This window comes from Malania oleifera, chromosome 7 (genome assembly GCF_029873635.1).
Source record: "Malania oleifera isolate guangnan ecotype guangnan chromosome 7, ASM2987363v1, whole genome shotgun sequence".
Classification (NCBI taxonomy): domain Eukaryota; kingdom Viridiplantae; phylum Streptophyta; class Magnoliopsida; order Santalales; family Ximeniaceae; genus Malania; species Malania oleifera.
The window spans coordinates 111,918,930-111,932,215 of NC_080423.1; the positions used below are offsets into that span (position 1 = coordinate 111,918,930).

The window sequence follows — 13,286 nt, forward strand, 5'->3', positions numbered from 1 at the left end:
GTCGACGAATTCCCTGTATTCGTTGACGTGACCTCTGATAATTTCCTTTCCTCTTTATTATTTTAAATACCATTTTTATTCGGGTTGTCACAATAATGGCTTTGAAGTCCTTAGTGATCTTGACCCTTTAAACACAAGTTAAATTATCATTTATTTATTATCATCAAAACGAGATGTGAAAGTCATGTTAGACCAACAATCAATGTATCACTTTCCAACTAATATCAAATGCACCACTACATCATCAGTCCACAAACATAAGGATATCTATAATTCAATTCATAGTTTATTAACTTTTTTATAACAAAAAGAGAAAGTGTCTAAGATTGGACCCATAATTTATTTATTTTTTTGTCTTAATTACAAATAAAAAGTGATGAAAAATTCCTATTGCAAAATCAAGACATCACAGTTTTAGGTTATAAAATCTTCCTTTTGAGTCATTTTGATAGTGTTTGAATGACTTTAGGTTAAATCTAAACGTTTTGGTGATTAAGGTGTTAGAGAAGGATAAGATAGAATATCTAAATAAAACTAACAGCGGAGTATGTGGAGAGAGGGGTTGGTAGATAGGTGCCAGCTCATGGAAATCATTGTACAAGCATGTATGATGTATTATGTATCAGAGGGAATAATAATTTAATATTGTAGACCTAACTATGACATTATTGTAGATAGTGTCATGTAATGCAAATAGTTAGAAAATAAAATTAATAATTTCAAAAAAAAAAAATATAGACTTTATCAACTTACAAAAAAAATTGTTTCTAACCAATTTAACAAAAATGATATAAATTTCTTGACATTGGAACAAGACAAGTCTATAGTGAGTATAATGATTATGAAATATTAAAAGATCTATGAATTTTGAAATCTAGGTACACGTCTTTTTATCAAATCTCTAATGAAAATTTTATGAGATTCTTAAAATCTTAATGAAGTCCGCATTTTTTAAAATGACTACATAATTTCTTTTCCTTTTCTTTTTTAAACCTTTTATTATTTTTATTATTTATTTTAGGTTATCAAAAAAAAGTTAAATACTAATTTAATTTTTCAACATTTGTATAAAATAAATGAACAATGATAAAATATATTGACACCATTTGCATTTAAACTTTTCAAATAGTCACAAAATATCACATTATTTTTCAGTTTTCTAAATTATATAAAAAAAATAGAAAAATAAATTTTTTATTTTTTTCTTGATTTCTAATTCTTTGCATATGAAAACATAAAATTTAGATTTTAAATTTTGATTTGTATTATTTATGTATTGACTTTTCTATTTTTTTTTTAAATCCATAAAAATCCAAATTAAGACCCAAAATCCAAAATCTCACATGTCTTGTATACATAAAAATTGAAAAATAAGTTATTTTTTTATTAAAAAAATGTTTTACAAAACTAAATATAACTCTTTAGCTTGTATCCTTTTAATATAAATATTAAAAAAACTAAAAAATAACTTGAATTTTCATAATTCTCTGAAAAATTAAACAAAAAAAAAACACATTTCCCACAATTAAAGGGTATATTTTTCCACATTTATCTCATATTAAAGCAATCAATACTAGGGTGCGACTAGTTTCTTTTCACCTATTGGTTTCCTTTCCCTTCTTTCCAATTGTCTTCCACCAAAAGAATTCCAAGTAAACAAATAACAATCAAGAAAAAGGAAAAGTAGATCCGCTCGACATCATAAATGTTATGAGCATTAGAATTTCAAGTTTTTTGCAGTCGCCCGGCAATTTAGCAGTCGCCCCTCATCATAAAATTTAATTTCAAAATTAGTCCCTCTCCACTGCCTATAAATAGAGAAGTTCTCTCTATTGAAATCTTTACATCTTATACGTGAAAAATATTTCTAGAAAAATAGAAGGAAAAGTGAGTGAAAGAATTAGTAGTAGAAAGAAAATTTTTACACTTAAAATTCTCACTTCTCCACTCTTTCTAATCTTATTTTAAGAGTTAAAAATTTGTTGTAACTGTTTCATAGGATTAAATCAGAGTAAGTAAATTTGGTTATGTTAGGTTTTTATTAAATTTTACCCGAATTTACTTATACCTATATTTAATTATATCAGTTTTATTTTTAATATACTTGCGTTTATTTTTAGGTTAAGAAATGTTCTAATTCTCTTGGATATTTTACAGCATTATTATTTTCTATTCAAGAAAATATTTTTAACACAAAAATCATGTGACATGAGTTTATTAAATTACGTTGCATGTTTTACAAAACAACTAAGATATGGTAAAATTTTTATGATGTTGTTCATTTTATTGCATAAATTATATATAAAATTGCATAAAGTATATATATATATATAAGGATGTTTTTAAATTAAATTTGATGATATCAAGGCAAATGGGGACGGTGATATGTAACGTCTCAATTCTTGAGACTTTATGTAATGCCTCATCTTGGTCTGCCCATTCTACTCTCCATCATACCTCTCTCTGCAATACTCCCTGGTCGCGACGCAGGGGGCGGGTCTAATCAGACTGATAACTAGCCCCATAGACCAACACGTATTCTTTTTAGTGTGTTTTGTCCTCACTCACACACTTCCTTAGAAAATTTCCTTGAAGATCACCCATCCCAAGATTACTCCAAGTCAAGTATGCTTAATCGTGGAGTTCTTATGGGAAAGACTCCCAAAAAGAAAGGTGCATCTTATTGATATGGATAGTAACATCTAATCCTTTAAATCTTTCATCCACGGGGTATCACATTCTTCCCCACTTACAAAACACAACGTCCTCGTTGCAAATCCACATTTCCAAACCCAGGCAATGTGAATCTCATCACACTTCCGGCTAGGTACTGCCTATGATACCATTTTGTAACGCCCCAATTTTTCATATCATTTTTTTATAATAAATCATATATCAACATATTGGCCACATCAACAACTCTAATACCATATCCAAATAACCCAGCCCTAAGTGAGTACTGGGTAAACAGCCATACAAAACCCTAAATGCGGAAGTCACAACATTTACATATCACAGCGAATACATATACCAGAGTACTATCCATCCAGTAATTTACATATAAAAAATACATCCCCAAAAACAACAAAACTCTAGGGAAAATATTCATCCCTGGTTCACATATTCACCCTATATATCAGGGTACCAGCTCCACTTTATCTCGGAGCTCTATCACCTGCTCTGTCCCGATTTCCTGAAATATTTGGATACTTGGGTAAGACACATCTCAGTAAGACAGAATAAATTATTGACAGTGTGTGGCAATATGAGTTTGATTATAACATAATATATTCTTTCAAATCATCAATCATTTGAGAAAATAACTGATATGTGCATATAGACATATAGGTATAAAGCACAAACTTTTATAAACTTTAAAACTCATTTCCAAATTCTTTCATTTCCCATTTTCATCATTCTTTCTTTTCTTGTTTTTATCATTATTTTCTTACTCATTTACATTTCACGAACCAGCCCATGAGTGTCCTCAGTAACCATTACATTTCATGTCTATGACTCATGGCTGCCCTTTCTTTCCTTTCTCAATTTCATTTCACCATCCAGCCCATGAGTGTCTTCGGTAACCATACATATCATGTCTGTAACTCTGGCTACCTTAAGGATATTTCTCTGTGCCATGCTTCCCCCCATGGTCAAGGTTGTGCGGCTCAAAGGCTAGATCTAACCACGGTTGGCCTACCCGGTTAGATCAAAATAAACATACCATATACTTGTCTGTAGTACAAATGGCCTGTCACATACCCTAGTCCGGACCCAGGGGGCAATACTACCCTTCTCACTGGCCCATTCGTATTGCCACGCCACACGCTCCACGAGTTTGTGTGGTTGCACTTTTCATTTGCTAGAACCGGTACCGTGCTCATTATCACAATCCATCCATTAAGGTTTTCATTTCCATCATTCCACATTCTCATATCAGTATTCTCAATGCAGCATTCACATTGCATTGTTCATATTTTCCATATTCTTATTTCAATATACTCACTGCAGTTTTTACATTGCAAGGATCACATTTCCAATATTCACATTCATCATTCACAATTTCGTATTCACATTTCAATATTCACATTTCAGTATTCATATTACAGAATTCACATTGCAATATTCATATTCCCAGTATTCTCATTTCATTATACACATTTCAAATTCACATTTCAATTTCCATATTTACAATATTCTCTTCAATATTCATTCCGTTATCATAATAGCATATATTTCATTTCACATGTTTCAACGTTTCTCAGTATACTCATATCATTATTTCACACTTTCTCATTTTTTCATAGAAATAATTTCTATATACACATGTATCACATTTCATCATTTACCAGAAATCATATCAATATTTTCGATTTCATCTTTTTCTCAGAAAATATTCATCGTCATATATCACTTCTCATCTTTTCCACATTTCAAATCCCATATTCCAATATACATTTCACAATTTCATCGTTTTCAGTGTAAAACATTTAACCTAGTTTCAAATGCATTTCAATATAAATCGTATGCCACACAATTTTCATCTGATACTCATATCATAATATTTCCAGGTAAAATATCAAATTACATATCAATTCAACCAGTGGTTCTTAAAACACTGCTATAATTTATTCCCCTTACCTGAGTTATTGAGAGGTTCACAAACAACTGAATCTTACGCTCACGACGTTAATAGCTCAAAACCCTGAAATTTTCATTTCCCAACTCATTCAACAAAATCCAAGAATAATTTTCATAAAACATTTCCTAGTTTCCTAATACTTCAAATTAACAATAACACCAATAAATACCTCACTTACCCTGATTATAGGATGATGCAATACTCCAAATTGAAAATCTGCACTGGTTAAGATGCGGAGAATCTTCCCATGAACCTTATGGTATGTTCTAATCATTGATTCGGGTTTTAACGAAGCCGAAATCTTAGAGAGAAGGGAGAGTGGTAATGGGTTTTTAGAGAGAGAGAAAGAGAGGAGGATATATTTTGTCAAAAGAAATGAGCTCTCGGGTTGCCCTTTAAAAACGCACTACAAAGAAAACCGTCAACGGTTTTCTGCCCTTCATACAAAACCATCGACGGTTTGGGGTTTAACCCAAACTTTTAACTATTTCATCTGTAATCGGGCAGCAGTAAAAATAAAACCGGCGATGATTTTCTTGGCCCCCTCACCAAACCGTCAACGATTTGGTCTTCACCAAACCAAAAACCTCTTTTTCTTTTTATTTTCTTATTATTTATATTTCTGGGTTTCTACATTTTCCCTCATAAATTTTCGTCTCTGAAATTTGCTATTCTTTACCTTTTCATCCTTAAATAAAAATACCTCAATTTTATTAATTACCCTCACTTATGGTGGAGGAATACCGTGGTTACAAAAGAGGTTCTGGGAGATTACAATAATCAAACAAAATTCTCCCAAAACCATTCTTATCCCAAAACCAAAAACTCTACCTATTCTACAATACACAGTACAATTCAAAATGCATACATCTTCATTTACCTTTATTCTAACTACTCAACTCTGAAGTCCACTGAATAAATGTGGATATCTCCGGTGCATTTGTTCCTCTAACTCCCACGAAACTTCCTCTACTGCATGATTGGGCCACAAAACTTTTACCAGTGGAATCCTTTTTGTATGTAACTTTTGTTCTTTCCAGTTTAGAATCTGCACTGGTGCCTTTTTATAGGTCAAGGTATCACCAAACTCCAGTGCATCATAACTGATTACATGGGAGATATTCGTGACGTATTTTCTTAACATCGAAACATGAAATACGTCGTGGATTCTAGATAACATCGGTGGTAAAACTAACCTGTAGGCAACTGAACCCACTCTTTCCAGAATCTCAAATGGTCCAATATACTTAGGGCTCAGCTTATCCTTCCTCCCGAACCTCATAACTCCTTTCAACGGTGCCACCTTTAGGAACACATGATCTCTTATGTCAAACTCCAATTCTCATCGGCGAGTATCTGCATAACTCTTCTGCCAACTTTGTCCTGTTCTGATCTTGTCTCTGATAAGCTTGACTTTATCCTGAGTTTGTTGTATCAACTTCAGCCCCAATATTTGTCTCTCCCCAATCTCATCCTAGTACAATGGGAATCGGAACCTCCTGCCATATAATGCCTCATATAGTATCATCCCAATTCTGGTCTAATAGCTATTATTATAAGCAAACTCGACCAGTGGTATATACTGCACCCAACAACCTCCGAAGTCCTGCACACACGCTCCTAGCATATCCTCCAATATATGTATCGTCCTTTCCGTTTGCCTATCTGTCTAAGGATGGAACACTGTGTTGAATGACAATTCAGAACCCATGGCTCCTTGCATACTCCTCTAGAAATGAGATGTGAACCGTGGGTCTCGGTCTGAAACTATGGACACCGGGATGTCATGGAGTCTAACTATCTCCTGAACATACAATTCTACCAGATTGTTCATGAAGTAGTTAACTCTAATAGGCAGAAAGTGGGCAGTTTTCATCAAACAGTCTACAACTACCCAAATGGCATCCTATTCATGTTGTGCCGGCAGTAATCCTGTTACGAAATCCATCGATGTATGATCCTACTTCCAAACAGGAATGTGGAGTGGCTGCAACTGTCCTGCCGGTCTCTAGTGCTTAACTTTTACCTGCTGACATTTCCAACATTGTTCTACATATTCAACCATCTCTTTCTTCATGCCACTCCGCTAGAATGATTCTCGAAGATCCTTGTACATTTTAGTGCTACCTGGGTGACGGTATACAGAGATCGGTGTGCTTCCTCCAAAATAACTTTCTTAAAACATTTCCTAAGTTCCTAATACTTCAAATTAACATTAACACCCTAAAATACCTCACTTACCCTAGTTTTGGGATGATGCCCCGGAACTCCAAATTGAAAATTTGCACCGGCTAAGATGCAGAGAATCTTCCTACGAACCTTGTGGTATGTTCTGATCATTGATTCGGACTTTAATGAAACCGGAATCTTAGAGAGAATGGAGAGTGGTCGTGGGTTTTGAGAGAGAGAGAGAGAGAGAGAGAGAGAGAGAGAGGAGGAGGAGGATATATTTTGTTAAAAGAAATGAGCTCTCGGGTTGCCTTTTAAGAACCCACTGTAGAGAAAATCGTCGATGGTTTTCTGCCCTTCATACAAAACCATCGACGGTTTGGGTTTTAACCCAAACTTTTAACTTTTTCACCTGTAACCAGCTGCTGTAAAAACAAAACCGGCGACTGTTTTCTTGGCCCCCTCACCACATCGTCGACGATTTGGTCTTCACCAAACCAAAAACCTCCTTTTCTTTTCTTATTATTTATATTTCAGAGTTTTTACACTTTAACCAGAGGGCTTGCTGAAATGGGGGACCGCGATACGTAACGTCTCAATCTCAGTGAGTGCTTTGATATGTACCAAATATATAAATTAGATAGTAGTATGTTTTAAAAACCCTTATGGCTAAAAAATTTCAAAGTTACAAATGTTCGGTACCATAACTTAAAATTTAAAAGGATCAGAGTACACCCACACTATTTACAAAGTGGATTATAGAACAGTGGATTTCTCCTGAGTGCACACCTGACCCCGGGTCAAGACTTAATAGGAAAAATCTCACTTACAGATTATAAATTGCTTTAGTTTGGTCAGCCAATCAGCTATATCGAGTCTTTGGACCGCACAACCCTATAATTGATGTTAAAATTTTATGCAGAAATTCTTAAATTTACTTTTATTTTAAATGCAAATTTGAAGATATATGATTAAATGTTATTTTACGAAATTATAATACTATGAAAGCTCATCTTGGCTACACACTAATAATAATCTCATTTACTTACTGAGTGTCGTATCACCCCAAATATTATTGTACATTACAGATAATTCTGGAAAGCATACCATAAATCTGGCATAGCAAGTGCATGAGCAGGAAGAGAAAGAGTAAATTAGAATGAAAATTAGTATAATATTATTTGGATTATGTTTGTAAATTTTAGAATTTTTTCTAATAATGTTAATTTTAAATATTTAAAATTTATTTGCTTCCGCTAAAAAATTATTTATAGGAACCCACCCAGGGTTGGGTCGTTACATTGGGATCATGAACTTTAGGGCTCAAATCTATATTTTTGTATATTTAGAAAATACTTAATCATCACAAATTAAAGTTGAAGATCCAAACTTCATGCTCTCCTATGCAAAATAAGAATAACAATCTAGAAAAATAATAAAAAAATATTTTCTAAATTTTCTACATAAATTTGAAAATTTGAACAACTAGGTGGAATTTTTGTAATTATTTAAAAAATTAGAAATTAAGAATACAAGTATTTCCGTAAGTAAATAGACCAAAAAATTTTATTGTTGTTTTTTTTTATTTCATGCAAATGTTGTAAAAATAAAAAAATTAGCTTAATTACCACTCTCACTTCCCAACTAATATCAAATGCACCACTACATCATCAGTCCTCAAACATAAGCATATCTATAATTCAATTCATAGTCTACTAACTTTTTTATAACTAGAGAAAAGAAAGTGTCTAAAATTTGGCCCATAATTTATTTATTTTTTTATCTTAATTACAAATAAAAAGTGATGAAAAACTCCTATTACAAAATTAAGAGATCATAATTTGGTTATAAAATCTTTCTTTTGAGTCATTTTGATAGTGTTTGAATGACTTTAGGTTAGATCTAAATCTTTTGAGAGGTAAATAATTTGAGGTGATTAAAGTGTTAGAGAAGGGTAAGATAGAATATCTACATAAACTAACAGTGGTGCATGTGGAGAGGGGGGTTGGTAGATAGGTGCCAGCTCATGGAAATCGTTGTACAGTATGATGCATTATATATTAGAGGGGTTGTGAAAAAATGAATAATAATTTAATATTGTAGATGTAATTATAACATTATTGTAGATAGTGTCATGCTAAGCAAACAGTTAGAAAATAAAATTAATAATTTCAAAAAAACATAGACTTTATAAAACTACAAAAAAATTTGTTTCTAACCAATTTAACAAAAACAATACAAATTCTTGACATTGGAATAAGACAAGTTCATAGTGAGTATAAAGATTATGAAATATTAAGAGATCTATGAATTTTGAAACTTAGTAAAGGTATGTCTTTTTATTAAATCTCTAGAAAGGATGAAGATTTTATGAGATTATTAAAATCTTAATGGAGTCCACATTTTTTAAAATAACTACATAATTTCTTTTCCTTTTCTTTTTTAAACCTATTATTATTTTTATTTTTTATTTTAGATTTTCAAAAAAAAAGTTAAATACTAATTTAATTTTTCAACATTTGTATAAAATAAATGAACAATGATAAAATATGTTGACACCATTTGCATTTAAAATTTTCAAATAATCACAAAATATCACATTATTTTTTTATTTTCTAAATTTATATAAAAAAGTAGAAAAATATTTTTATTCTTTTCTTGATTTCTAATTCTTTGCATATGAAAACATAAAGTTTAGATTTTAAACTTTGATTTGTATTATTTATATATTGACTTTTTTTATTTTTTTTAAATCTATAAAAATCCAAATTAAGACCCCAAAATCCAAAATCTCACATGTCTGGTATATTTTCATGAAAGATTGAAAAATTAGTTATTTTTTATTAAAAAAATTTATTTTATGGTCTATGCATACAGAAAAAAAATGTTTTACAAAACTAAAGATAATTCTTTAGCTTGTATCTTTTTAATATAAATATTAAAAAACTAAAAAAATAACTTGAATTTTCATAATTCTCAGAAAAATTAAAAAAAAAAAAAAAAACACACACATTTCCCACAACTAAAGGATATATTTTTCCACATTTATCTCATATTAAAGCAAACAATCCTGGGATGCAACATTTATCTCATATTGAAGCAAACAATCCTGGGATGCAACTAGTTTCTTTTTACCTATTAGTTTCCTTTCCCTTCTTTCCAATTGTCTTCTACCAAAAGAATTCCAAGTAAACAAATAACAATCAAGAAAAAGGAAAAGTACATCCTCTTTCTTGCTTGTCCGCCCCAACAATATAATAGTAATAAATAACAATGCCCCACTAGGTAGCTTGGATGACAAGATCCTGGTTTCAAGCCTGCCATCCTAAATTTTGTCAGGACTAGCCCAGGTGCGTTGAAGGAATAGAGACGTGCCTCCTTGTGCTTTGGCAAAATCCCAGTAATTAAAAATAATAATAATAACAATAATAATTTAATAATTATCATTCGTAAAAAATATATAAAAAGAGACTAAAGAGACTAAAAAGACATCTAAAGCTACTACATAATCAATTTTCAAAAGAGAATAAAAATAATAACAACAATAATTTAATAATTATTATTCATAAAAAATATTTGAAAAGAGAATACATACTTCTAAAAAGCAATTCTATAAACACTTTTAATAGGACCTCTTCCCCAAAAGGAAAATGGGACGTTGCTTATTATTATTATTTGATAAAATAAAATTTTAGAAATAGGGGAAAAACAGAGACACGTGTGTTACATATGCAAGCTCAATGGAGGACATTTCCATAAAAGAAAATGGGACGCTGAAAGCCACAATCGAAAGTATAGTAACCTTCAGCAGATTTACATCATATACAAGGCTGCCACCCAAAGCATTTAGAATTGTTTACGAAAGTTCAACCTGAGATCCCAATGATATCAAGAGGGCTCAAAAGTTCCACATTCAACCCCTATAACCATGCACATGAATCTGATGACTTCAATAATTTCTCAAGCATAGGATCAGTCTCCCAAAAGACAAAGTGGTTGTCGCATGCTAAGCTCGGCTTTGAGACCTGGAAATTGTTCCAAATCATGAGAAGCATCCAAAATTTTCTGCACACAAAGCAAACCATTGCACATATGATATAATCATAGAAGCTTGGACCCAGGAACCCCTGGAATTGTGACAAATGTGCCACGCAAATGGAAGGTTAACAAATTCACAATGAAGATGTAAAATATTTACCAGCGCAGCAATATAAGCATCTTCTAGAATATTTCCGTCCATCTCCAACCTGGCAATAGGAAACTCTGGAAGGTGTCCTGACTGCTTTTTACCAAGCAAATCACCTGGCCCACGCAGGAGCAGGTCAATATTTGCTAGGTAAAAACCATCTGTTGAGCTCTGCAACACTTTCAACCGGTTCAGGCTATTGGCTGCTGCTAATAATATACATTTAGATTTCTTTATCCCACGTCCCACACGACCTCTAAGTTGGTGCAATTGAGCTATCCCAAATCTCTCCGCATTCATAACGACCATCATAGATGCATCAGGAACATCAACACCAACCTCAACTACATGAGTAGAAAGCAATATACGTGTTTCTCCGCATCTAAACTGTCTTAAGGCTTCATCTTTCTCATCACTCTTCATTTTTCCATGTAATAAACCACAGCTGTGACCCATAAACCTTTGAGAAATCTCAACAAAATCTGTTGAAGCAGCACGAAGCTGAGGCAATTGCTCAGATTTTTCAATAATTGGATATACAAGATATACTTTTCCACCTGTCCCTAAATCATCCAGCATCATCTGTTATAGGCAATTGGCAAGAGGTAAGAAAGGGAAAAGGATACATTTGTAACTTCCAAATTAGCTTTTGACATGATAAGTATATATTTCTTGCAATTTTACACACACTTATGCACCCACACCCACACCCCATAATAAATATGTATAGTCGATATTTTTACTCCCCAAACCCATGGTTTTAAAGGCTGGATTGGTTATCAACCCGGTAAAGCCATTGGGCCAGTCAGACCAGTCAAATTGGTGGGTCAACTCGGTGGTTGTGTGTGTGTGTGTGTGTGTGTGTATTACAAAGAGAATTTAATGGTAGTGATAATATTAATTATTACAATTATTATTAGAAGTAACTAAATATATGTAAAACCAAAAAAATAATTGATCCAATTAAATCTATTTTAAGTTTTTGTGTTATGTCTCATATATTATAATTTTTATGAAGTTGGTTGAAACTTAATACAAATTTTCTATTTCATTTCTTACTAAAATTCAAACAAATCCAAATCTAAAATCATATAGTGATAATTATTTGGTTGATTTTGAAAAAAAAAAAAAAATGCTTTTTTCTTTAAAAAAAAAAATGTGTATATACGCATATATGCAGATATATACAAAAACATTTATATATTGAGATGCAATTTATATTATGATATAGACTATACACACATGTTCAAGTATACATATTGAGATATATACAATATCTAAATATGCATTGTGTTAAGGTCTTTTGCGATGCTAACATATAATTTTGGGGTATGATTATTAACTTGGAGGTATGATTGGTTAACTTGCATGAGATTGTACAGTTGTCATGGGAATGGTTTTGGTGTGTTTTTGTGATGTTGTGATTGGTCTAGATAGTACTGATAGTGGTGTTCTTGAACTTAAGATGTATGATCTTTAGATCTTTGGTATTCACTCATATGTGGTGGAGAATACTATGGAGAATGACTTTTAAAGGCACACCAGGTGTGCGTCCTACCTACCCTAGTATCTTGATGGGTTAGTTAGCAACCCTAAGGAGCACTCAGGCCTCAAGAGAGGGCTCTTGACATCCTTTAGGGTGTCCTAGGCTTCCATGTGGGATTGGGAGCCCCATGGACGATTCATTTGGGAATGGGATCACGTGGGTCTCCTTGGCCCAAAAGTTTGGGTGTACGTCCTTCTTAATCATCAACTATACAGTTAGGCGGTATCATCTAACACCTTGGATGTGATAAGGTGATGAGAGTTACCCTCAGTACTGGGGTAAGGTGAGTTGTTTCCCTTACCGTCTGAGTCCAGGTTCGTCGGTGATGACCTTAGTTGGTTCAAGGGCCGTTGAGCCATGAGACTTGACCGCTGGGTTAGACACTCGAGTGTTTCCTTGAATTGGGATGAGTGTGGCTAGGTTGGAGTTGGTGTAGTCTTATCGTTGCACAAGCATGACTCCTTAAAACTTTAGGAGCATTTTGGCGAGGGTGATTCCTCTGTCCATTGAAAACTCTATGTTTGTGATAGTTGGTATTTGAGCGGATCCCTCGATCTCGATTGAGAATAACATGGAAACTGTTGGCATCAACTCGATTGTGGGTATTTAATTTGTCACGTTAAGTGGGGGAAGGAGTAAGTTATCTTTGAGTAGGCTCTTGTCTCAACACCCCTCTTGTCATGTAACCCGTTGTAGGTAAATGAATGAAAGTTGACCTTTAGTGAATATTTTGCGAATATCAA

The 13,286-nt window shown here is 32.7% G+C and overlaps 1 protein-coding gene across 5 annotated transcripts in view; it reads right to left on the reverse strand.

Annotated features, from left to right (window-relative positions):
* Positions 1-10,439: 10,439 nt before the first annotated feature.
* The window catches only part of LOC131159716 (ATP-dependent DNA helicase homolog RECG, chloroplastic), a 54,622-nt gene continuing 51,775 nt past the window's right edge, over positions 10,440-13,286 (reverse strand). For 4 of the 5 annotated variants that reach the window (XM_058114841.1, XM_058114840.1, XM_058114843.1 and 1 more), the window contains exons 16-17: positions 11,010-11,579; positions 10,440-10,876 (exon numbers count right to left, since the gene is read on the reverse strand). In XM_058114841.1, coding sequence (XP_057970824.1) covers positions 10,784-10,876; positions 11,010-11,579 — 663 coding nt within the window. In that variant the 3' untranslated portion in view covers positions 10,440-10,783. Of the gene's footprint in view, positions 10,877-11,009; positions 11,580-13,286 lie in introns of those variants that run through there. The other variant, XM_058114844.1, reaches the window with a different exon arrangement.